We start from the raw sequence: 27500 nt of genomic DNA, 5'->3' as shown, positions 1-27500 counted from the left end.
AACATCCTTCACTCTTCTGGGAAGGCTTTCCACAAGATGTTGGAACATTGCTGCAGGGATTTGCTTCCATTCAGCTACAAGAGCATTTGTGAGGTTGGTCACTGATGTTGGGCGATTAGGTCTGGCTTGGAGTCTGCATTTCATTTCATCCCAAAGGTGTTTGATAAGGTTGAGGTCAGGGCTCTGTGCAGGCCAGTCAAATTCTTCCACACCGATCTCAACAAACCATTTCTGGATGGACCTCACTTTGTGCACGGGGGCATTGTCATGCTGAAGCAGGAGAGGGCCTTCCCCAAACTGCTGCCACAAAGTTGGAAGCACAGAATCATCGAGAATGTCACATTAAGATTTCCCTTTACTGTAACTCAGGGGTCTTGCCCGAACCATGAAAAACAGCCCCAGACCGTTATTCCTCCTCCACCAAACTTTCAGTTGGCACTATGCATTCGGGCAGGTGGCATTCTCCTGGCATCCACCAAACCCAGATTCATCCGTCGGACTGCCAGATGGTGAAGCGTGCTTCATCACTCCAGAGAACGCGTTTCCACTGCTCCAGAGTCCGATGGCGGTGAGCTTTACACCACTTCAGCCGACGCTTGGCATTGTGCATGGTGATCTTTGGTTTGTGTTCGGTTGCTCAGCCATGGAAACCCATTTCATGTTTTGTGACGTTGCTTCCAGAGGCAGTTTGAAACTCGCTAATGAGTGTTACAACCGACAACAGATTATTTTTTCACACTATGCGCTTCAGCACTCGGTGGTCCCGTTCTGTGAGCTTGTGTGGCCTATCACTTTGTGGCTGAGCTGTTGTTGCTCCTAGAAGTTTCCACTTCACAATAACAGCACTTACAGTTGACCCCAGCAGCTCTAGAAGGGCAGAAATTTGACGAACTGACTTGTTGGAAAGGTGGCATCCTATGACGGTGCCACGTGAAACGCACTCAGTTCTTCAGTACGGCCCATTCTACTGTCAATGTTTGTCTGTGGAGATGGTATGGCTGTGTGCTTGATTTTATACACCTGTCAGCAATGGCTGCTGCTGAAATAGCCGAATACACGAATTGGAAGGGGTGTCCGAATACTTTTGGCCATGTCGTGTATCTTTCCAGCATGTGGACTCACGGCAATGGTTCAGTTATTTGGACATTCTCTTAGATCCCCTTACTTTGGTAATGGTATGTGGACTGACTGATTTCACCTTTTGGGCCATAATATCCTGCTCCAGATATGTGTACAGATAGCTGTAAAAAATTTTATTACTTCTTCCTCCCCAACTACATGAAAGAGTTGCATTGGAATTTCATCACTTGGTACTTTTCCATTTGCCAACTCTTCCACGGTTCTACGTACATTCTATTGCTATTGGTTCTCGCTCATATTCTCTTCATGGGGGTCTCTGTGGCACAATGGTCCATGATGAAATGCATATTGCGATTATCAACTCCATAAAGTCATCAATTAATGCATGTCGTGAGCAGACCAAGCGGTACCTCGACAGAAACTGTGTATTTTGTGCACAAAACTTTGCTAACTTGAGATTGTGCATCGATCCATAAAAATATTTTGTCAAAATAAAAGTGAAATTTAATTAATTTATTTTTTTCCTACCTCCCCTCCACTCGTGACCAGCTCCGAACCAGCTGGGGACCATTTTATAAAGTGTCATTGAAGTGAAAGCATTTTGATTCATCTTTTGATTCAACAAAACCTAATTTGTATCTCTTATAATATGGAAGGCTACTTGGGTCTACTTTGTGCAGAACGCTACTGGGGCTACCTCCTTTGGCACGCTGCTGTCTGTCCTTCCTTCTGTGGTCTCGTCAGCTTTATTGCAAGTCTCTTGAGCCATCAACGGTTTAAAACTTTTCGCACCTTGATTTAGGCTGGTTATTAAGGCGATCTAGGAAAGCAACGGCACACCACCCTGCATCATCCTTGTCAAAAAACTGCTTCAGCAGTGCTGGACCTGCCTACGCGCAGAACACCAGAATACAAAAACTAATTGCGGCAATATATGCCACCTTGCTGCTCCAATGCTCGTTTTGTTGTTGTTTTGTGTTGTTGGCTGTATAGTTGTCATCCTGCAGTGTGCCTATCACTCAATCACCCTTTGTGTGTGTAGATGATTCATACCTTAGCAGAAAGATGTTGGACATGGGAGTTACCTGGGCATACTTCTGAGGTTTTTAACTCTCACAAGTTTCTGCTAGTTATAGTACACAGGGTGCTTCAAAAGTCAGGAGCTTCAGGGTTCATGTTGAAGAAAGTTTGGAAAAAGAAAAAGCTATTTTGATCGTCAAGATAATTGATTAGCCTGTTTGTTTTATTATTAGCCTAGAGTCTTGCAATTGTGCATGTCCAGGCCGCAACGTTTTTCCATTTGAGGTTTTGTGATGAAATTTTCAACAAAGCTTTATTATGAGAACATGGAGAAGACTAATTAATAATTTGCTCAAAAGATCAAAGGTCAACGTCACACAAAATCGTCAATTTTCATCCAATTGACCTGAAATTTTAAGAATTTGCAGATTGGGTCACTGAATGTATTCACCATTCACAAGCTAGAAGCTATATATATATATATATATATATATATATATATATATATATATATATATATATATATATATATATATATATATATATATATATATATATATATATATATATATATATATATATATATAATTTTTTAAGATGAAAAGTCAAGGTTGCATAAAATATCAATGTGTCAGTGACTCAATATGACCCAATTAATTGAGTGTAACCTGTATTCTGACAAGAAGTTCAAGGTCACTAAATCATAAATTTCCATCTGATTGACTTAATTTGAGCAGGGTTTGCATATTGGCTCAGCTTATTGCTTTTGAGGTCAAAAGGTCAAGGTTGCCTAAAATCGTCAATATTTTTTATTTTGTTTTATTTTTAACCTCCGCCATCGAAGATGGATGGAGGTTACTGTTTTCATCCCTGTCTGTTTGTTTGTTTGTTTGTTTGTTTGTTTGTGAACAGTATTACAGAAAAACTCCTTGACGGATTTTGACGAAACTTGGTGGGGGGATTAGGTATGGTCCAAGGATCATGCCATTAGATTTTGGACTTGGTCCAAAGTCCAATATGGTGGCCATTTTGAAAAAATATTTGAATTTTTGTTTTTGCATTTCTTCATGTTTTCAGTGATTTCCAACCCCCCCCCCCCCCCAAAAAAAAAAAAATTGTTAGAGAAAAAAAAAACAGAATTTTGTCTTTTTTTTCTGCAACAATTTTTTTTTAGAGAATGAATTGAGTATGTGGAGTATGAATTAATTGAGTATGTAAAAGGGAAAGTTGCAAACTATAACTCTGTGAGCACTGTTGACGTCAAATTGAATGAATAGGATATCAGGTTCACTTGAGTGACCGAGCAGTTTTGGCGGCGGAGGTTTTGCACTCTACCGAGTGCTCCCCCTGTAGTTTTAGCTGTTTTCACCATGTTTAGCAAACGGAAGAAGTCCAAATACAAAACAAACGCAGACGGGCTTTGGGTTTTCAGATGCTTTCTCGATTATTAATTGATTACCATGCAAGAGTATCACTGATAGAGTAAATTAGAGTAAATGTTTGAATTGTTGGCCATTAACTTGCAAGTACTTCAACTCTAAAGTGACCATGAGCAGCCAAATTGTGCCAATAAATGACCAAAAACCAATTATCTTCTTCCTGATGCATCTATACTCATAGTTAAAAGTAAATAATAATGGATGTTTTCTTTCGCAATGTCCCGAGATTCCCGGAAGTCCTCGGACAAAGACCTTCATCATGTTTTGACAATGCTTGTAGCAAGGTATTATGTACACATTTAGGACACGGGGGACCAAAAAATGAAAGCCATATGAAATTAACAAATTGATCAGTGTTCATTCAGGTCATAAATATATATGCACTTTAACTTAACTATAGAAATACATGCTGTGATGAACCAAACTAACATATTAGGATTAAAAGTTCAGATTTCCTTAAAACGTTACGTACTTCCTAACTACCTTTGATGTTCTGTATACTGAACACAAACTGGCCTTTGGTATTGATTTTTATATCATAGGGCCATCTTGGTAAACTTATTCTATAAGTTTACTTGATTATAAAATCAAGCTTATAGCTACCAGTAATTTTGTAGCATCTTGGTAAATGCAATTTGTTACTACTTCCGAAGATTTTTGACCCAATCATGGAAGTGAAACTAAAAACTGGTATGTAGTAATGATCTATGTTGAAACTTGCCATTTTAAATCATCACTTTATGCAGAAGTAAATTGCTATTGAAGATGTTCTATCAGATGCATTTAAAATTTCTGGAATAAGATTTTGTAAGCTTCACAATGACTGGGGGAAATTTTGCAAAATCTGAGATTTTACACATTTGAAGGGGCCAAGATATGCAGAAGGCCATAAGAAATGTACTGTTTCGAGGAATTGTTCTATTCTTATGTATAATGATATATATCAAACAAAAAATGCATTTTCAACCATTTTGGACAACATATACAATCATACATGTAACCCATTTCTAAAAAATGAGCTATAAAAATGGAAAAAATAGCCTGTGTTTGGATAAAAAAAAAACATGCTTTATAAGCAACTATATCCATAGGACCCATAGCAAAGTATACATTTTCTGAAAGCACAGACACTTGAGCATTATATAACATTAAGTTTATTTATATTATTAAAACTGGGTTCAATTTCGAAGCTTTCTCCTCATTTAGGACCACAGTGTACACAATACCATGCTACAAGCCACAACCGTCCTGCAGAACTTCCACGGTAAAAGCCTTGCTTGAGCAAATGCCCCATAGTTACTTGGGCAGTGTATAGGCAATAGACTGCTGCCTCGATTGCTGAGGCCTACACTGACTGATCTTCACAAGGCCCGTGATGCCAATCGGCTCCAACCTTTTGATATTTGATGATCCTTTTGAAGTCGATTTGCTTGTTTTACACCGAAGGGAAAACTTATAAGGAGGGCATAGCAATTGCTAATATGACAGTTCTGCCGACGTCTTTGGCTTCGTATGTTGTTTTTTTTTCAGTTTGAAATTGTGGGTGGAGTCAAACCAGCTATCCAACCAATGGGACAAATGAACAAACATATATATATATATATATATATATATATATATATATATATATATATATATATGTAAAAAAAATAATTATTGGAGTCCAACCACTTAAATCCTATCTGACTCCTGACCTTTTGGACCACCCTGTATAACTGCCATGAATGTGAAATTATTTTCTCAAAAATACTGAAAAAGGTTCCAAAAAGCAACAGTTGAACTTCCCACCTGAAATGAACATTTCTCTAAAGGTTTGACACGGAATTTGCATTCCGTATTCATGTTTTTAGTTTTTTGGGAGTAGTGTGCATATGTGTGTGTGTGCATGTGTGCATCCTTAAAATGGTAAAATAATACATAGGTATAATAGCTATACAACAGAAATGAACTTAAAACAACGACACAAATAATTAATTCCGAAGTATAAATGTTCCTCGACCTGGATCAATGCTTACGGTAATTTAATAATCAACCATTTCATCGGCGTGGACAAACGTATCACGTCCTCTGTCATGGTGTAATTGTAAAATATTCACCTCGTATCCAGTTATTTATATGTAAAGATGTATTTGTTCACTAAATGCTCTATTCTTTCAACCACGATGTTCTGCTTTTATAAAAGCTTCATTTCAACCTTTGTTAAAAATGTGCATTCTCGCAAAGTGATGGATTCAGGATATAATAATTTATTTTTCCAATGTAGGTTTTGACATCCGTATTCTTTTTTGAGATCATAAGATTGAAGGGAGTTTGAGAATCTGTTAAAGACATCTGTACCTTACCTTAACTGAGAAAGGTCCCTGAGAAGGAGGTGGAAATGTGATGGAGTTCCTGCAAAGGCCCTTGCCAGACTAAGATTGAGCAGGTCATAAAAGCAACTGGCAGCTTACAGGTCTGGGCTTGTTAATAAGTGAGGGTAGGAAATGCAAGGCAGCAGCTGTCTCGTCTGCGTTTGATCAAGGTTTACTGTTGCCGCTGGTAGCCGACATAAAGTCCGAGCATGTCTGGCGGGGTGGAGAGGTATTGGCTGTCTGAGAGCCAATTTTGACGAAAAAGGAGCACGTGAGAATGCCTTTATATATAAAGGCATTGTAATGTTGACCTGTTTTGCACTTCCATCCAAACACCTAACTGGAACGCTGGAATTCCAGGTTCAAATCCCATATGCTATTACGATTTGCTCATTGTCCAGTAATGTCATAATTCACATGGATGGACATGAATGGTCCATATGTGTGGTTGAACCGATGTATTTTTCATCATGAGTAAAATGTATTCTGTTGAATGTCCCACGGTGGAGAGGAATGGGTCATATATATTGTTGTAATGCCACGTGTTTGTTTTATTCGCAGCAAAAACCAAGCTTATCCGATATCTAATATAAAAAGCTTTCTCACCACTGATTCCCTCACTGACTGACTGACTGACTGACTGACTGACTGACTGACTGACTGATATGAAAGATCGGGACCTTCTGGGTGACGTAGAAAGCTGAAATTTTGTGTGCCAATGGACATCGAAGCCAGTACACTGGGGGGCAAAAAATCACACAATCATCAGACATCATCCATCAATGGAATAAATAAAAACGAGAAGGGCACTTGGGAGAGCGCATACCTCCGCCACGTAATGCCTGATCCACAAGAACATATCTGGCCCAAAACATTTTTGAAATATCATTCTTCATAGTACGAAATTGTTTTTGACCCTATCTCTCAATGGTGAAGAATCACTTTAAGAATTAAATAATTCTTGTGTCCGGATTTGGATCTTTACCAATATCGAATCGATTCTTCCTTGTCACACACCCAACATGTCCACCAAGTTTCATCCAAATCCGTACACTACTTTTTAAGATATCGTGCTTATGTGTCGCTTCTGAGCCCTGTCTCAATGGTGAAGAATCACTTCAAAAATTCTAGTCGCCAGATCCAGATCCGGACCTTCACTAAAATGTAATCAGTTGGACCTCGTTACACACTGAACCTGTCCACGAAATTTCATCCCGATCCGTCTACAACTTTTTGAGATATCCTGTACACAAACAGACAGAAATGGGTGAAAAACATAACCACCTTCACCTTCAGTGGCAGAGGTAAAAATGCAGGTGAGTGACCCAAGCCAATGGGGAAGCACGGTTCATGTGCCCGCTACTTTGGTATATGTTTACAAGCCATTCCTGAGATTCTCCATGAGTCTTAGATCACTGCCAGCAATCAAAATAGAGGTTCTGTTGTGTTTGCACAAGGTTGTAGGTTGCTTTCAAAACCTGCACTTCATGCATTTCTTGTTTGCTGAAGAAATCTCTTTGGAGGTGAAGACATCATTGCAGCCAATAAAACAATTTAAACGTGGAATTATGAACCGCAGTTCATTTGTTAATTACAGGGTGATGTTAGAAATACATTGTGGCAATTTATTTTCGAAGCATATGGTTCATGAGCAACCCCCTCTTTTGTGCTTTGATTTGAGCAAACATAATTGGCACTTGCATTTTCATTTTTCGTGTGTGTGTGTGTGTGTGTGTGTGTGTGTGTGTGTGTGTGTGTGTGTGTGTGTGTGTGTGTGTGTGTGTGTGTGTGTGTGTGTGTATGAATGAATTGAAAACGCACAGTTACATGTACCAGCACAAATTGTTTTCTCGATTTTAATGTGCTGGTGACCTGTATTTGCATATTTTCCACACATTGTAAAGCAGAATATCCTCTCGATTGCATGGACTCGGAAGGAGCAGGATGGCCGCCTTGATGCATAACAATCATCAATGAACAGCCAAATGCGAAGAGCAAGTTACTTTGAGGTTTCTGATAAGAGCATGACCTGGATTGGTCAACAACACATTCCTCAACATTGATGCCAGGGGAGCTTTTTAATAAACGGTTACCGCCGAGCTGTAAATAGCCAAGCTGAGACAAGCCAGAAACGTCATCTTGCAAATCTTAAAGCTGAACTCTCCATTTAGTCTAATTCCTCAATGTCATGGTGGCACCATTTCAAATCCGGCTTTGGTCTATGCTGATAGTTTGTACCTGGGCCGAGATCAAAACCCAGCTATGTCTAAACTGTCGAACAAGACGCACAATTATTGGCTGATTAAAAAGCCATGCTTCTCATTTTCTGAGCAACTGCAACTTGTCACTCCACCAGCAGTGAACTGGCCTTTGAGGTTCCTGAAGTTTCTGCATTGCTGATAGACTTCCAAATTTGCTTCAGAATGATTCATATAATAGCAGGAGAAGGTTTACCACGCTGTTCTTTATATTGTAACGTTGCACAGGCTTCTAACGACCAACACATCCGTTAGGCGGGAGTGTGTCAATTCTGTCCCCTCTTCCTCCCTTAATTTGCACACGTACCGGCGATTAGCGAGTCACACAGCCAAACCGAATCTGCCCTTCCGAATAGGCCGAGTAATGCCAAAGGGCAGTCCGGTTTTAAGTAATGGTACCTTAAATGTGCTCGGTCCCAATTTACCCGCTTACGTGGTTTATCCTGCCAAGTAATGGATGTGCTTATGGACTTCCACGCTCCCCAATGGCGACGACACAGGTTCTCATTAACAAAGATTTTTTTTTTCACAATTAAAAATTGAGGTGGGAGAGAATGGAGGAGAAAGGCACAGCCGCTTTTGGTGATCATGACTGACTGCAATGAATGAATAAAACTACCCTTTTGACAACAATACCAAGGATAGACTCATAGGCCTCAATAACTCAGGTAACAGGATCAGAGAACGTCCCAGTCTGGACCCATCTAATGAAGTGGCATCAACCCTCAATCAGCCTGGATCGGAGGCCTCAGGAGCAGACAGCGTGAACTGGAGCAAGTCACCGGAAGCGGAGAGAGAGACAGAGACAGAGACAGAGACAGAGACAGACGTGCCTTGCGAGTCTTATTTTATAAACTCTCCTTCCAAGATGGCGCCTTGGTTCGCTGGCCGTGCGTTCATCGGTGATAGTTTTCCAATCACGCATCAGTCTTGCTGGCGAAGTGTGGTGGAATCTCTCCATTTGGCCGCATCTTCGGTGCTGTTTATTTTTCAAAATGAAATGAAAGTGCTTAATAACAGACCTCACAAGGGATAAAACCGCATAAAACACAAATGTGTGCAAATGGAAGCTTCAGCATGAACATTTTGGGAGGGGAGATGATGGGAGCTCTTTAAAAACATTTCCAACACTGCCTGGTCATACATTTATTACGTACGCTTGTGCTGAACATGTACTGTGCAATCCATTTCCAATTAACCCCAGATTCCATATCCGTAACAATATATTCCAAGTAAGCTTGTAATTTTTTATCCTCGATAACGTGCTTTACCAGCTTTGCATTTCAATGCACGTGTCCTTTTCATGCCGAGCATTTTCAGACACATCAATCCCACGTCTCCCTCTATAATCCCAAACAGCTTTGTTTACAATGATAATACACTCCATTCGTTTGCTTATGGTGGGGACTAGGTGCACCACATTCTGCCTCATGTATTCAAGAGGAACTCTCTTTTTAGGAGAGGTGATGTTGGCAATTATTTGTTTCCATAACTGCTCCTCCCACCTCTGTCTTTTTGTTTGATGAGATGGGTGTCCTGAATGTGTGACAGTAGTCATCTGTTTTTGCTTGTATGCTGTCGTTTTTTTTTTTGAAGGGGGTGGGGGGGGGGTATTTTATTGGGTATGAATCAAGTTCTGTTTAACCCTAATCCTACTAACATATTTTATGACTTGATCTTAACAAATGGGATCCTTTTGGACCCCAACTCAGAAGCTGTAAATTTCATTCAATCTGCTGAAGTTTCACATCAATGAGGAAATGCATTTTGATTGTATTATGTTTTAGTGATAAAGTAAACAAACGGAGCATTAAAAAAAAATTTTTTAGAGGACTTGCTCGACACAAATTCTATGTGAAGTAATCATATATGCAAAAAATAATGAACGAAAAGAATTGGGGTCTTTTTGGACCCCAGAAAGGATTTGCTTGTAACTCTGTGCAGCAAGGTGGGATATACATTACATTTATTACCTGCACATACAGGTAAACCAACCAATAAAACATGAAATGCATTGTTGAACAAATGTACAAGTACCATCAAAATGTAGACCTGGGGTCCAAAAAGACCCCTGTTGGGAGGATTGGGGATGATTATTATGTCAAAACAGTTTAGTCTGTCTGGAGTCAAAGATTTCAGGAGGCAACATAAGCTGAATAGGACCAAATGGCCTTTTTGCTCTTTACGCCATGTGTGAAGTGCAAAGTGGGGTAAACTGATTGATTGGTTCACTCTGTCTGTCTGTCTGTCTGTCTGTCTGTCTGTCTGTCTGTCTGTCTTACAGACGGCAGACTATGATCGAGGAATTACTTCATTTCAATGGAATACTTTATTTTGAACACTGTGTAACTTGAATCTGAAAACAAACCTGTCATTTAGCAGGACTTTGGCTCTGAATTTGGGAAATTGTACGGAAGTGGAGTAATTTTATTTAGTCTGTTTGGCAGTCCCACCAATTATTTTTCAGTTCAACATAAGCCAAAAAGTCAACATAGGCCAAATTTCTGACATCCTCAGTTTTCAACTGATTCACTTAAAATTTAAACAGGATTTCCATTAAAATGACCATGTCACGTGGTCTGGCAGCCATATTGGATCGAAGGGAAAAATCTTTGAAAACCTTCGTAGTCGAAACCGCTTAATCGATCAACACAAAATTTAACGAATTCATCAACGACCCATGGGAAATATGATTTGATAAAGATGACGTCATCGGTCACGTGGTCTGGCAGCCATATTGCATCGATGGGAAAAAAAAAAAAAGACTCGCACCAAGTCCTTCTCCGGGATGTGCAAGGTATGTATTCTATGAATACCATCTAGTTTTAGTCTGTCTGGCAGTCAAACAAAATTGGAAATCATTCCAAACAGGAAACTTACTGTTTTATGGATGTCATAAAGGACACAAACAACAAGGACGAAGAACAAATGTAACATGTTAAATAAGGTTGTGTAAAAGACGGTGCATCAACTGCGGTAAACTTCGGAATGTTATTTTTTTTTTTTTCGACATCCTTTAAAACCTCTATTTTATCTAAATTGATTTATACACTTGAACACTGTAGTGTGTAGTACGTACACAAAGCACCTTCTTGTCACTTCCAAAAAGCTCCTGTTTAGCAGCAATTGGACAAAATATTACGCCGTTGCATGCCCTCTCAACCATTCAAATTTTCCGCTTGCTCTCTCAGCACTGGGAAATATTGAGGTTCATTTAAAATTTCACCTTGTAGGTAATTTTGATTGTGCTCAAAAAACACAAAGCAAGAGTTCAAAAGACCCTTCCCATATCCTTTTTCTCAAGACGACGCAGAGTAAGATGTTAGAAACACTCTTCGATATTATTATTATTATTATTATTATTATTATTATTATTATTAATATTATTTTGTCTTTTGAGCTGATATTTATGGGTAATTATTTTGCATATAAGTATCGGGTTTTTTATTCTTTCTTTTTTTTTATAAGTACTATATGGTACAACATGGGTAATTACATTGAAGACTAGACTGAGTTTGTGCCTCATGTTACCAAGCTTTCTTATGAACATGAACAACAATAATTTGAGGGGCTTCTTAATTTGCCATAATTTTGATTCTTTATCTACCTGTATTAAATTAGGTTGTTACCCCCATCACCGGAAGATGGACGGAGGTTATGTTTTCACTCCTGTCTGTCCGTCTCTGAGCAGGGTATCTCAAAGGTTTTGGAGGGGACGGGGACAAATTGATTCGATTTTGGTGAAGATTTGGATCCTATAATTTATTGTGATTCTTTATTGTGTATGCCCCGGTTAGAATAGGTGTACCATATCCCTGTGTGTCGTAAGAGTCGACCAGGGTTGCGTCAGGAAGGGCATCCGGCGTAAAAACCTATGCCAAATCATTATGCGGACAACAAAACGAATTTCCATACCGGATCGGTCGAGGCCCGGGTTACCAACGACCGCAACCGGTACCGGTGGTCAGCAGGGTACCAGTGGAAATTGTGCTACTGCTGGGCGAAGGAGGAGAAGAGACGGGGAAGGCGAGTCCGGAGGCAGTGGGAGAGGGGGAAGGGTAGAAGTGTGCAGATGAGAGTTGGAACTCTGAATGTTGGGACCATCGATTGGGACGATGACCGGCAAAGGGCGAGAGTTGGCTGATATGATTGAGAGAAGAAAGGTGGACATACTGTGTGTACAAGATACCATGTGGATGGGGAGTAAGGCTCGGAGCATTGGAGGTGGTTTCAAACTGTTCTACCATGGTGTGGATGGGAGGAGAAATGGTGTCGGGGTAATCCTGAAGGAAGATTATGTCAAGAGGGTATTGGAGGTGAGGAGAGTGTCTGACCGAGTGATGAGTGTGAAGTTGGAAATTGAAGGGGTGATGATGAATGTCATCAGTGCATATGCCCCACATATGGGGTGTGAGATGGAGTATAAAGAAGATTTCTGGAGTGAGTTAGATGAAGTGGTGGAGAGTGTATCCAAGGATGAAACAGTGGTGATTGGAGCAGATTTCAATGGGCATGTTGGGGAAGGGAATAAAGAGGATGAGGAGGTGATGGGTAGGTACGGTCTCAACAAGAGAAACGTGGAAGGGCAAATGGTGGTAGAGTTTGCAAAAAGAATGGAAATGGCAGTGGTAAATACGTATTTCAAGAAGAAGGGGGAACACAGGGTGACATACAAGAGTGGAGGAAAGTGCACACAGGTGGATTACATCTTAAGCAGGAGATGCAACCTGAAAGAGATTAGTGACTGTAAGGTGGTGGCAGGGGAGAGTGTAGCTCGACAGCATCGATTGGTGATCTGTAGGATGACTTTAGAGGTGAGGTTGAGGAAGAGAGTGAGGGCTGAACCAAGGACCAGATGGTGGAAGCTGAAGGAGGAAGACTGTTGTGTGAAATTTAGGGAGGAGGTGAGACAGGCGTTGGATGGTGGTAAAGATGGGTGGGATGATTGGCAACGACAGCAGAAGTTGTGAGGGAAATAGCTGGGAAGGTACTTGGTGTGACATCTGGACAGAGAAACGAAGATAAGGAGACTTGGTGGTGGAATGAGGAAGTACAGGAAAGTATAAGGAAGAAGGGGTTGGCGAAAAAGAAGTGGGATAGTCAGAGAGATGAAGAAAGTAGGCAGGAGTACAAGGAGTGGCGGCGAAAGGCAAAAAGAGAGGTGGCAAAGGCCAAGGAAAAGGCATATGACGAGCTGTATGAGAAGGTGGATACAAAAGAAGGGGAAAAGGATTTATACCGATTGACAAGACAGAGGGACCGAGCTGGGAAGGGTGTGCTGCAGGTTCGGGTGATAAAGGACGCAAATGGGAATGTGCTGACGAGCGAGGAGAGTGTGTTGAGAATGTGGATGGAGTACTTTGAGGAGCTGATGAATGGAGAGAGAGACAGAGACAGAGACAGAGACAGAGACAGAGACAGAGACAGAGACAGAGACAGAGACAGAGACAGAGACAGACAGAGACAGAGACAGAGAGACAGAGACAGAGAGACAGAGACAGAGAGACAGAGAGACAGAGACAGAGACAGAGAGACAGAGACAGAGAGACAGAGACAGAGAGACAGAGACAGAGACAGAGAGACAGAGACAGAGAGACAGAGACAGAGAGACAGAGACAGAGAGACAGAGACAGAGAGACAGAGACAGAGAGACAGAGACAGAGAGACAGAGACAGAGAGACAGAGACAGAGAGACAGAGACAGAGAGACAGAGACAGAGAGACAGAGACAGAGAGACAGAGACAGAGAGACAGAGACAGAGAGACAGAGACAGAGAGACAGAGACAGAGAGACAGAGACAGAGAGACAGAGACAGAGAGACAGAGACAGAGAGACAGAGACAGAGAGACAGAGACAGAGAGACAGAGACAGAGAGACAGAGACAGAGAGACAGAGACAGAGAGACAGAGACAGAGAGACAGAGACAGAGAGACAGAGAGACAGAGACAGAGAGACAGAGACAGAGAGACAGAGACAGAGAGACAGAGACAGAGAGACAGAGACAGAGAGACAGAGACAGAGAGACAGAGACAGAGAGACAGAGACAGAGAGACAGAGACAGAGAGACAGAGACAGAGAGACAGAGACAGAGAGACAGAGACAGAGAGACAGAGACAGAGAGACAGAGACAGAGAGACAGAGACAGAGAGACAGAGACAGAGAGACAGAGACAGAGACAGAGACAGAGACAGAGACAGAGACAGAGACACAGAGAGACACAGAGAGACACAGAGAGACACAGAGAGACACAGAGAGACACAGAGAGACACAGAGAGACACAGAGAGACACAGAGAGACACATAGTTATAGAAGAGGTGGAGATAGATAGTTATAGAAGAGGTGGAGATAGATAGTTATAGAAGAGGTGGAGATAGTGAATCTGTACTGGAAGTGGGGTGGATCAGTAAGGATGAAGTGAGGACTGCTCTGAAGAAGATGAAAAGTGGAAAGGCGGTTGGCCCAGATGGTATACCAGTGGAGGCATGGAAGTGCTTTAGAGAGATGGCAGTGGGGTTGTTAACCAGATTGTTTAATAAAATCTTGGAAAGTGAGAGGATGCCGGAGGAGTGGAGATTAAGTGTACTGGTTCCGATTTTCAAGAATAAGGGTGATGTGCAGAGCTGTGGAAATTACAGAGGGATAAAGTTGTTAAGCCACACCATGAAGTTGTGGGAAAGAGTAGTGGAAGCTCGGTTGAGAGGAGAGGTGACGATCTGTGAGCAGCAATATGGGTTTATGCCAGGAAAGAGCACCACTGATGCGATGTTTGCTTTGAGAATGTTGATGGAGAAGTATAGGGAAGGCCAGAAGGAGTTACATTGTGTGTTTGTGGATTTAGAGAAAGCTTATGATAGGGTGCCAAGAGAGGAGTTGTGGCATTGTATGAGGAAGTCGGGAGTGGTGGAGAAGCATGTGAGGATCGTGCAGGATATGTATGAGGACAGTGTGACAGCGGTGAGGTGTGCGGTAGGAATGACAGACCGGTTTAAGGTTAAAGTGGGATTGCACCAAGGATCAACTCTGAGCCCTTTCCTGTTTGCAATGGTGATGGACAGGTTGATGGATGAGATCAGACTGGAGTCTCCATGGACTATGATGTTCGCGGATGACATCATGATCTGTAGGGATAGTAGGGAGCAGGCTGAGGCGAGCCTCGACAGGTGGAGGTACGCACTAGAGAGAAGGGGAATGATAGTCAGTCGGAGTAAGACGGAGTACATGTGCGTAAATGAGAGGGAGGGTGGTGGTATGGTGCGGTTGCAAGGAGTTGAGGTGGTGAAGGTGGATTGGTTTAAATACTTGGGATCAACTGTCCAAAGTAACGGAGAGTGTGGGAGAGAAGTGAAAAAGAGAGTGCAGGCAGGATGGAGTGGGTGGAGAAGAGTTGCAGGAGTGATTTGTGACAGAAAGGTAGCTGCAAGAGTGAAGGGGAAAGTGTATAAGACGGTAGTGAGACCAGCTCGGTTGTATGGTTTGGAGGCGGTGGCGCTAACAAAAAGACAGGAAGCGGAGCTGGAGGTGGCAGAGTTAAAGATGCTACGATTCTCGTTGGGAGTGACTAGGATGGACAGGATAAGGAATGAGTATATTAGAGGGACAGTGCAGGTAAGACGGTTTGGAGACAAAGTGAGAGAGGCGAGATTGAGATGGTTTGGACATGTGCACAGGAGGGAAGCGGAGTATATCGGGATTAGGATGTTGAAGATAGAGCCGCCAGGCAGGAGGAGAAGAGGAAGGCCAAAGAAGAGGTTCATGGATACGGTGAGGGCCGACATGTGGTGGTTGGAGTGTCAATGGAAGATGTGGAGGATAGAGCGAAATGGAGACGGTTGATCCGCTGTGGCGACCCCTAACGGGAGCGAGCCGAAAGAAGAAGAAGAAGAATTTATTGTGGATCTTCACCATTGAGTGATGGGTGCCAAAAACGATGTATAGTGCAGCACGATATCTCAAAAAGTTGTGGACGGATTCGGCCGAAACTTGGTGGACAGGTTGGGTATGTGACAAGGAAGAATTGATTCGGTCTTGGTGAATATCCATATCCGGATCCAGATTCGAGTTTTTATTTATTTATTTATTTTTAGAGTGATTGTTCATCATTGAGAGATGGAGCCAAAAACTATAGATGTGAATGGTATTTCGAAAACTTGTCGACGGATTATGCCAAAACTTGCTAGATGAGTTAGGTAGCTGACAAACACAAGCCGGTTAGATTTTGGTTCACTTGCGATGACTTTTTAATTTGAAGTTAGAACTAATTATTTTTTTGCTTGCATAACAATGTTGAAAATTTCTGAATTATTGCTCAGCCACCTTATATCCTCCATTTTCAATAGAAGTCCTGGAAATCAAGAGCCGGGTTTGTGCCTGGTCAGATTCCATCCCTCGCCAAAACCCCAGCGGATTGCCCGCCGATGATGATGTGGTGCACTCACAGAACAACACGGTGCTATGCAAAGGAACTGGAAACTGCTTTGGCCTTTGGGGAAAAGAAGAGGATGGGGAGATTCGTGTTCTCAAACAAGGTGCTTTGAGCTTTAAAAATGCTTAATTTTACAACTGCGAAGTCAACTCCTGATTCATCGTATGAGCTGTGACCCCCTGTTGCAGATTGTTTGGATATTTTGAGTAGATGTTATGTTGTGACACGTCTCATGACACATACATGTATTATGATATTAACAGTTGAAGACTTTTTTTTTGGTTGTTATTGCGATGCTTGTATATACAATGCAATGGCAGCACATCTAAACTTGAAACGAACCCTGCAACCCTACTTGTGGATCTTTTCCCACAATGCCAAGTTCCATATGCTGGAGCACAGCAGGTATTGGCATCAAGGAGATGTACAGTTATCAAGGAATGCAGCAGGTATTGAAATCCGCTTGTAATCAAGATGCCACAAGGTGGAGAGCTGACCCACCATTATTGTGGAATGGCTATTTGGTCCGAGAGGTTTGTGACTTTTTCATCATATTTGGCCATATCAATATGACTGTGGGTGATGGAGAAATTGAGGGCAACAGGTCATCCATTGACAGTGGTGCAGCAGGCCAAAATTATGATAACTAGTTCCAAAAGAACCTTGGAATGTTAAACGGCAGAATGTTATGCTTTCTATTAATGTTTTACATTTGTGAGAACGTCTGAGCTGTGCTTGAAGCTCTATCTAGGCAACACTAGCATCCTGTTACACTTCAAATTCATGTTTGTGATTTGATCACCCTGTGTATTTGTTTTTTGCTGTCCCAATGCTTTTGGCAATACCGTATAATTGCTGTTTGATATTGTCTGTTGCTTCCCTGGCAACTGCATAGGTTGTTGGTATCATACGGGAGAGTCCAAAGAATGTACACAAGATGAATGCCGAGTTACGTCTCCGCCTTCCTTCGCCCGCAACCGCACCACCCGCTTTTGCTGCTGTCGGTCGGACATGTGCAACACCAGATTCACTGAAAATTTCACCAGTGCCATTTTTGAACCCACCGACGCCAGCCTTCCACGTGAGTTTTTGGTGAACTTAATTCTTAAGCAATTCCTCAATTATCGTAGCACTGCCCCTCATCTGAAAGCAGGCACACCACAGATGGTTTGTATTTTCAAAGCTCACTTAGAGGTGGTCAAAGGATGTTTGTTGGCAGATTTCTTTCACAGCTTGAAATGCTTTTGCTGCTTATCAAAGTGCTGCTTTAATCATGAGCGTAGTCTTCTTTAGGTGGGAAAGGGGTTGGGGTGGGAGGAGGATGCCATCCTTTTGTTAACCTTAGCATTTCACACTTTCACATAACAGAAATGTACATCTTGAGGTTTTGGGGAGGTTTACTTAGAACTAAAAGATACTTTGCAGTCTATCTTAGAATTGCATAAATCTTCTTCAAGGAAACTTTGCTTAGTTATTCTGACCGATGACATATTCAAATCCCCCCCCCCCTTGATTTTACTACATTTTTGAAAAGGGTGCTTGTACTGGCCTGCTCTTCCCAACTGCCCTTCTCTGTAATGAATGTCTGAGCATTACCGCCAAAACCCTCTGTTGAGTGATTTTGGTAGCACAATACGTGCCTTTGTGACGTGCAGTGCTGGCTTTGGGTTGAAAGTATAAATGCATGGTTTCTCGGACAGGCGAGGCGAGTCGTGTGCTATTTTGTGTGTGGTTTCTTTGGGCGGTTTTGAATCCAGCCCTGCACGTAAACTTCAGCAGAGATGCCAATGCGAGATTACACGACGTTTCACGACCTCCCGATAAATGCTTCGTACGACCATACATTAATTCGTAAAAATTTGCGAGATCCACGTTGAAGAAAATGAGCAGTTCATAGTTTTGGAAATGAATCCGAAGGCGCAGAAAAATCAAACATTTCAACCACGGAGTGGTCTTCATCGGGGACGGCAGGTTGTGCATGCTCTTATTTTGAACACCCTCCCAAAGATGGGAGATGACACCTGCCTACTGTAGACCCTGAGACATGGGTAATATTGCAAGTGAATCCCAAGATATGACTTATGCAAAAATGTCAAATTCTGTTATTAACATTATATAGTAATTTAAATGTAAACATGTTGCACAATTTTGATCACGTGGTTTTTACTCTTCGTAACTTTATTTGGCATATTCAGCAACACAAGAACCTGGAAAAGTGGAGTGAAAACTAATTTGGATTTTGACATTCGAATTGATTTTCTTTTTTCATGTGTTCTAATATCTTAATTTTGGAAAACAAAAACAAAAACATTTTCTTAATAATATGAGAAAATCTCTTCTGGTTCTGGGTTTGGAGCGTTGGCAGATCTCCTTCAGGGCTATCTGCTGTCGATCTCAAAGTTAAGTTTCTGGTCGTTATCTGTCCCGTTTTAACTGTTTATTTTCTTACCTGCATGTTACTGTGTGTTCCTAGTCCGGTTTCGTTTAAAAAATCGTGCTATTTTGTGAGTTTTCATCGACCTTGTCTTACCGAGTGCTTGACGCCTACCCATCGTCCCCCTCAGTGTACGATCATGTTTATTTGTATTTTCTCCCCATTACCTTCAATTTCTATATTCCCCACTTTCCCAATGTCCCCCATCCCTCCCAAGTAAACACTCTCTTCCTTGTCTTAAATTAAAAAAACTACCTTTCTCCTTGCACACTCACAAGTCTCGATTCTTCTTCTTCATCCTCCTCTTCTTCTCCCTCCTGCCGGCACACCATCTTTATTCTACTGAGCTGACCCTCTCTCGCCATTACCTTCACGATTTCTTCCGATCTACAACCTTCCATTCCCGAATCTTACCTGTTCTTCAAAAATACATCAAAAAATAATAATCTTCCTTGTATCCTTTCTATCTATACACTTCCTGTAACCACGTGTCTCTCTCTCTCTCTCTCTCTCTCTCTCTCTCTCTCTCTCTCTCTCTCTCTCTCTCTCTCTCTCTCTCTCTCTCTCTCTCTCTCTCTCTCTCTCTCTCTCTCTCTCTCTCTCTCTCTCTCTCTCTTTCTCTTTCTCTTTCTCTTTCTCTTTCTCTTTCTCTTTCTCTTTCTCTTTCTCTTTCTCTTTCTCTTTCTCTTTCTCTTTCTCTCTCTCTCTCTCTCTCTCTCTCTCTCTCTCTCTCTCTCTCTCTCTCTCTCTCTCTCTCTCTTTTCTCTCTTTCTCTCTCTTTTCTCTCTTTTCTCTCTTTTCTCTCTTTTCTCTCTTTTCTCTCTTTTCTCTCTTTTCTCTCTTTTCTCTCTTTTCTCTCTTTTCTCTCTTTTCTCTCTTTTCTCTCTTTCTCTCTTTTCTCTCTTTTCTCTCTTTTCTCTCTTTTCTCTCTTTTCTCTCTTTTCTCTCTTTTCTCTCTTTTCTCTCTTTTCTCTCTTTTCTCTCTTTTCTCTCTTTTCTCTCTTTTCTCTCTTTTCTCTCTTTTCTCTCTTTTCTCTCTTTTCTCTCTTTTCTCTCTTTTCTCTCTTTTCTCTCTTTTCTCTCTTTTCTCTCTTTTCTCTCTTTTCTCTCTTTTCTCTCTTTTCTCTCTTTTCTCTCTTTTCTCTCTTTTCTCTCTTTTCTCTCTTTTCTCTCTTTTCTCTCTTTTCTCTCTTTTCTCTCTTTTCTCTCTTTTCTCTCTTTTCTCTCTTTTCTCTCTTTTCTCTCTTTTCTCTCTTTTCTCTCTTTTCTCTCTTTTCTCTCTTTTCTCTCTTTTCTCTCTTTTCTCTCTTTTCTCTCTTTTCTCTCTTTTCTCTCTTTTCTCTCTTTTCTCTCTTTTCTCTCTTTTCTCTCTTTTCTCTCTTTTCTCTCTTTTCTCTCTTTTCTCTCTTTTCTCTCTTTTCTCTCTTTTCTCTCTTTTCTCTCTTTTCTCTCTTTTCTCTCTTTTCTCTCTTTCTCTCTTTTCTCTCTTTTCTCTCTTTTTCTCTCTTTTCTCTCTTTTCTCTCTTTTCTCTCTTTTCTCTCTTTTCTCTCTTTTCTCTCTTTTCTCTCTTTCTCTCTTTTCTCTCTTTTCTCTCTTTTCTCTCTTTTCTCTCTTTTCTCTCTTTTCTCTCTTTTCTCTCTTTTTCTCTTTTCTCTCTTTTCTCTCTTTTCTCTCTTTTCTCTCTTTTCTCTCTTTTCTCTCTTTTCTCTCTTTCTCTCTTTCTCTTTTTCTCTTTTTCTCTCTTTTCTCTCTTTTCTCTCTTTTCTCTCTTTTCTCTCTTTTCTCTCTCCTCTCTTTTCTCTCTTTTCTCTCTTTTCTCTCTTTTCTCTCTTTTCTCTCTTTTCTCTCTTTTCTCTCTTTTCTCTCTTTTCTCTCTTTTCTCTCTCTTTTTTCTCTCTTTTCTCTCTTTTCTCTCTTTTCTCTCTTTTCTCTCTTTTCTCTCTTTTCTCTCTTTTCTCTCTTTTCTCTCTTTTCTCTCTTTTCTCTCTTTTCTCTCTTTTCTCTCTTTTCTCTCTTTTCTCTCTTTTCTCTCTTTTCTCTCTTTTCTCTCTTTTCTCTCTTTTCTCTCTTTTCTCTCTTTTCTCTCTTTTCTCTCTTTTCTCTCTTTTTCTCTTTTCTCTCTTTTCTCTCTTTTCTCTCTTTTCTCTCTTTTTCTCTCTTTTCTCTCTTTTCTCTCTTTTCTCTCTTTTCTCTCTTTTCTCTCTTTTCTCTCTTTTTCTCTCTTTTCTCTCTTTTCTCTCTTTCTCTCTCTCTTTTCTCTCTTTTCTCTCTTTTCTCTCTTTTCTCTCTTTTCTCTCTTTTCTCTCTTTTCTCTCTTTTCTCTCTTTTCTCTCTTTTCTCTCTTTTCTCTCTTTTCTCTCTTTTCTCTCTTTTCTCTCTTTTCTCTCTTTTCTCTCTTTTCTCTCTTTTCTCTCTTTTCTCTCTTTTCTCTCTTTTCTCTCTTTTCTCTCTTTTCTCTCTTTTCTCTCTTTTCTCTCTTTTCTCTCTTTTCTCTCTTTTCTCTCTTTTCTCTCTTTTCTCTCTTTTCTCTCTTTTCTCTCTTTTCTGTCTTTTCTCTCTTTTCTCTCTTTTCTCTCTTTTCTCTCTTTTCTCTCTTTTCCTGGTACTCTTCATCGACCCAGCAGCTTGACACGGTGTTTACCGTTCCAAATTCACCACACACTTTCCACGATTTTACTTCAACCTTCCCTTTTCCGAATGCTACGCAATCCTTATTTAAAATAAATAATTTCACTTTTGACGATACACCTCCCAGAGCCAAGTGCTTCTCCCATAAACATGTGATCTGTTTAGACCCCCTGCGTTTATCGATCCAATTTCACCATTCACCTCACCATTTTTTCAACAACACTTCCATGACCTAATCTGATGAAAACTCTCTCAAATAATAATAATAACAATAATAATAACAATCTCTTATAATGCTTCATCTTCCTCTTTCACACGTGTGGTGCTCTTTACTGTGTCATAATGCACTACTCTTCTACTATTCAAACAGACTGCTCTCAATTCGACCTTTCCTTCATACCGTGCCAAAAAATCCAAGTGTTACAGCGTTTCTTCGCTCCATTCTCTGAATTCGCCTTTATTGCATCCATCAATAATTGTGTTTAATTGCATCTCTGACCTAAAACTTTTTAAAACCCCAGTTTGCTATGAATGTTCACTTTCCATCAACCATTCTTTTTTTCCAATTTCAGTACCAACTCACCCCTCTCACCCCTCACTCTCAAAGCAACCATCACACTCTTCTCCCTCCAAGCCTCCCTCTCACCTCTCTCAAAAACTCCCCTCTCACCTTTCTCCCACCATTCACCATACGGGATATTCTCTTCTTCTCACTCATCCTTCTCAAAGTTGCCCCCCCTTCTCATCCACAAAGCTGCCTCCTTCCACTGCCCCTCACCTCCATCTCTTCACTCCACCTCCTCAAATCCACAACTGCCTTCTTCCCCCTCTCTTGTCCCCCCTCTCCCCCAGCACCACAGAGCCTTTTTTCCTCCTCATCCGGCCCACTCCCCAAGCTATTCTGCAATCCCCCACACTCTTTCAACAACCCTCCTTACCTCCCCTCCTCGTCCCTTGTCCTTCCCTCCCCTCCCCTCCCACCCCCTGCACCCAAAGCCTCCTCCCCTCCCTCTTCATTAACAGTGTGGATCTCAAATATTTGGGGCCGTCGCTCAAACCTTTCAGATCTTTCCAGACAGGTTGCCACTTTCAAACCAAACATAATCTACCGAACAGAAACTTTCCTCCCCCAAGACGTGTCTGACTCCCAAGTATCTCTCCCTGGTTACTCCCTCCTCCGGTATGACAGACCTGAGCCTCGTCCTGGTGGAGGAGTTGCTCTCTTCATCAAAGACTCTATTCCTCACTCTCCATGCACTGCCCTCACTCCCCCACATCCCCAGGAATACCTCTGGCTACGGCTTCCCCTCCACTCCCACCTCATATTTATATGGGTACTGTACCGTCCACCTAACAGTGAGGACTCCATCTACACCTCACTATCTGAAAACATGGATCAACTTCTATCTTCTCATCCAAACTCTCTCTTCCTAATATGTGGTGACTTCAATTGTCAACATGCCAGTTGGCTGGGTGTGGGTACCTTTCTCACCTGTCATGGCACTTCAGCAAAAGTTTTCTGCGACTCATTGGGACTGACTCAATCGGTCAACTTCCCGACCCGGATCTCAACCAATGGTACTCCATCTCTTCTGGATCTGATTTTGACAAATTTCCCTGACAATATCTGCTGCTCTTCCGCTGCTCCAATCGGTTCTTCTGACCACGTCCTTGTCAAAGTGGACATCTCTCTGGCTATTATCAGAGAACCACCTCACCGCGGTCGAGTCTGGCATTTCATTCAAGCCGACTGGCAGGGTCTCCAAGCAGCCCTCAAACTTAGACTGGTCTCCTATCGCTACTTTCTCCAACATCAACTCATCCTGGGAATTCTTTCAAAGAAACTTGCTCGCCCTCATGCACAGATTTATCCCCTCTCGTCTTCAGTTGTCCTTCCCTTCCTCCCGCCCTTGGTTCACTGAAGCTTGTGGCGAGGCAGTTGTCCTGAAACAACTTGCCTTTGCCTCATGGAAAGCAAACCCAACTGAGGATGATCTCAGTTCCTTCCAGAAAGCTCGGAACAAGTGTGTATCTACCCTCAGGAGAGCCAGAAACAACATCTTTCTAAGCTCAAGTCTGAACTTTGAAACCTCTCTCCCTTCTCAAAATCCTGGTGGCATCTAATCAAATCTGTTTCTGGTGTATGTTCCCCCTCTATCCCCTCAATTACCTCAAATGGCTGCACTGTTCATGCCGCACGTGAAAAGGCTGAAAGCCGAAACTCGGTGTTTGCAGCTAAATCTTATGTCCAAAACACATCACTTTCTCTACCCACCCTACCCAGTCGCACCCAACTGTCCCTGGACTCTGTGTCCTTTTCTCCTGACAAGGTGGAGAGCTTGCTGTCAAACCTCGACTCAGATTCTGCAACCGGTCCAGACGGCATCGGCCCACGTGTCCTAAAAACCTGCTCTTCTGCTCTTGCTCACCCTCTCTCTGTTCTATTCACCCTCTCATTTGCCCAAGGTCATCTGCCATCTGCTTGGAAATCAGCAAACATTACTGCCCTGCATACAAAGGTGCAAAAAACAGATCCCTGCAACTGCAGACCAATCAGCCTTCTCCCAATCATCAGCAAGGTTATGGAATCCATCACGCTTCAGACATTAAATCCTTCCTCTTCTCCAATGCTTGATTTCTGATCATCAATTTGGTTTCAGACCAGGTCACTTCCCTGGATATGTTGCTTCTGCTCTCCCAACAATGGATGGAGGTCCTCAATGCCAGACAGGAAATCCGAGCCATATCCCTGGACATATCACGTGATTTTGACACGGTCTGGCACCCTGCCCTGCTCACCAAACTCTCTTCCTATGGTATCCAAAGCCATCTCCACTCATGGCTCACAGACTTCCTCTCCTGTCGCAGTCAACGTGTGGCCCGAAATGAAGTTCTTTCAATCCCTCTTCCTGTCCAGGCTGGAGTTCCTCAAGGTAGCGTTCTGGGCCCTGTTCTTTTTCTGGTTTTCATCAATGATCTCTCCGACTCTGGAAAATTCTCCATATCTCTTTGCTGATGACTCCACCCTCTGCCATACCATTGGTCCTCCCTCAGACCGGCAAGCAGCAGCTTCTTCGCTCACTGCAGATCTGGATAAAATCACAAACTGGTCCAACACGTGGAACATGTCTTTCAATCCGGGCAAATCTCGCACTCTCACTATGTCTTTCCGAAAGGACTGTTTCGAACCCCCCCCCCCCCCATCCACTTTCTCAACAATCCTCTGGAAGAAGTCCTTTCTTTCAAGCTTCTGGGTTTCACTATCTACCATGATCTTTCCTGGGAAAGCCACATTTCCAACCTGGCCTCCAAGGCCAGTCGCCGCCTGGGAATCCTCTGTCGTCTTCCTCAGCCCACCTGAGCTCCTGACCACTTACAAAGCTTTTGTCTGCAGCTTGATGGAGTACTGCTCTCCCCTCTGGGCTGGTGCTCCTGCCTCCCACCTTTCTCGGCTTCACGCTGTAGAAACCAAGACATTTCGGATCATCGGCGTCTCCCTCAATGAGGCTGAGTCTTTGGGCCTCTCACTCTCTCACCGCAGGCTGGTCGGTGGTCTTTCTGTCTTCTACCGTCTCCTCTCCAGCCTTGCCCCCCCTGCTCTCTCTGCGATTTGTCCCCACCTAATTTCCACAGGGCACTCAAAGTCCGCCAACAACCCCCTTCTGCTAAAACTACCAAAATCACGAATCGCTGCTAACCTTCGCTCTTTCATTCCTCTTTTTCCCCGGCTTTGGAATAAACTCCCTCACTCTATTCAATCCCATTCTTCCCTCCAGGCCTTCAAAACAGCTGTTCACCACCACCTCTTCACCACCCCCATCCAGATCCTCGATCTTTTCTACCCCCGACAATCCACTCAATCCCACCTCCTTCAAATTCCTTGCTTTCCTTCCTGAAAGTCCCTGTAATGTCCATCTTGTTTACCCTGTGTTACCAACGCTATCTCTCTCCCTTCCACTGATCTCCTCATGTCTCTGTTCCACACTGTCTTTTCATTCCCTCTCCCGCCCCTCTTGTCTCATGCTCCCCTTGCTGTGCGTTGTGTGTTCGCTAGAGCAACGAGCCTCGACAAGGTATACAAAAAAAAACAAAAAACGAATGACATTTGGAATATGGAATGACTGTGAATGTTCTTGTTCCCAGAACACAATTATATCATTGAAAGTGAGGTTGTTTTCCACTCTCTTTCAAATGACACTTGCATACTTTTTATTTAAATCTCGTGTTTGTGGAATGGACTGGCAGCATTGCTCCGAGATGTGTATCGACTTCTCCAGTATCTTGTTTTGACATTCATTTTGAAAGGTTGGTGCCACACTCTAAACACTCCAAACGGAGCATTGGTGCTGCCAAAGCAGTTTAATTGCAGGGGTCATACTGGGTGGTTTGCCGTTGCCTTCCCAGTATTGAATGTCTGTGCTCTTATCCTTTTAAATACTAAGCATCGAGCAAAGAAACAGTACGTACCATTTTAGTCTTTGGTATGACTCGGCTGGGGTTTGAACCGCTGGTCTCCCAAAATCAGAGCAGACGCAATAACCATTACATCACCGTGCGTGTGCGTTTTTGGTTCAATTTTTTTTTCCTCGAACCGCTTGCCCAATCGATGCGAAACTCAACACAGGAGGGGCTCCCCATGGATAATATTTTATTGATAACTCTGATGGAGGTCACATGGTATGGTAGCCATATTGGATGAAAGTGAAAAATTTGGACATCATCTTCACCAAAACCGCTCAACAGAAAAATTGAAACTCCCCATGGGGTAGATTGGGTTATAACGATGACATCATCGGTGAAGTAGTATTCCAGCCTGGTTGAATGAAATCCTGATCCGAACAATCTGAAACTTCATACATCTGATCTAAGACCTGTGTGAGTGAAGAATTAAATGTATGACATCGTCGGTCATGTGGTCTGTCGGCCATATTGTGTTGAAAATATATATGTAAAAAAAATCTTCTTCAGATCCATGCGAAACTTCATACATATGATCGACTAGCTATGAGGAATATAGTTTGAATTTTTTTTCATATTCACCTTCATTGACACAATTTAGCCTTAATGTGCACAAAAATGTTTATTATATATCCTAATAATTCATCAAAAATCAACAAAGCTATGGGTAATGGCAATGTATGTGACATCATAGGCTGATTGAATGATCCAGGTATATGGGTTATTGTAGTGTATGCCTGGTGTTGGCTTCATGGCTATGGTGGTGGGCTTGGGATCCTAGGATCCGAAGTTCAAATCCCACTCAGTTGTTGAACTAATACCAGGTGGGGTTGATTCTGCCTCTCATCCTTCCACGGTCAGCAAAATGAGTGCCAGCATGCTGGTGTCCTGTGTCAGAGTGGCGACCCATCCAGGATTATGCCCAACGGCCAAGGAGACTGCTTCGGCAGCACCAACGCTCCGCACAGAGTTTGGTCGATGGATGGATAATAGTAGTATGCTCAGTCAACAATGGTATTTTTGTTTAGAATGAGCGAGCGAGGTGAGACTATGTGCTCTGCAGAGTGGCGTTCGAGTTTATGTAATGCAGTCATGTTGGCTGATTTCTAAGCAGATGGAATATGACCGAGGGAAAGTCATAGGGTGTAATGGGCAGAGAGAGAGGATGTGCAATAGCAACAGAGCAGGTTTTTAGGGCACGTGAGCTGATGCCGTCCAGTGGAGTTGCAGAATCAGAATCGAGGGTTGCCAGAAACTTCTCCATCTTAGGTGCAAAAGACACAGCATCCAGGAGCATTTGGGTGCAACTTGGTACGGTGAGTACAGTTAGCGAGGGGTTGGGGACACAGTATTTTAAGCAAACACATAATGGACACACACTTGTTACGGGTTCTGTGGAATAATCTGAG

General features: G+C 42.3%; 1 protein-coding gene across 2 annotated transcripts in view; it reads left to right on the top strand.

Annotated features, from left to right (window-relative positions):
- The window catches only part of LOC147029418 (bone morphogenetic protein receptor type-2-like), a 117168-nt gene that overhangs the window by 10213 nt on the left and 79455 nt on the right, over positions 1-27500 (top strand). For both annotated transcript variants that reach the window (XM_085872454.1, XM_085872455.1), the window contains 2 exons: positions 16485-16673; positions 17466-17651. In XM_085872454.1, coding sequence (XP_085728580.1) covers positions 16485-16673; positions 17466-17651 — 375 coding nt within the window. The remainder of the gene's footprint in view (positions 1-16484; positions 16674-17465; positions 17652-27500) is intronic.

Source organism: Eptatretus burgeri, chromosome 3 (assembly GCF_056783735.1).
Source record: "Eptatretus burgeri isolate ZD-2024b chromosome 3, Ebu_testis_v1, whole genome shotgun sequence".
Classification (NCBI taxonomy): Eukaryota; Metazoa; Chordata; class Myxini; order Myxiniformes; family Myxinidae; genus Eptatretus; species Eptatretus burgeri.
Note: the sequence above shows the minus strand (reverse complement) of the source record. Positions and strands in the feature narration are given on the sequence as shown.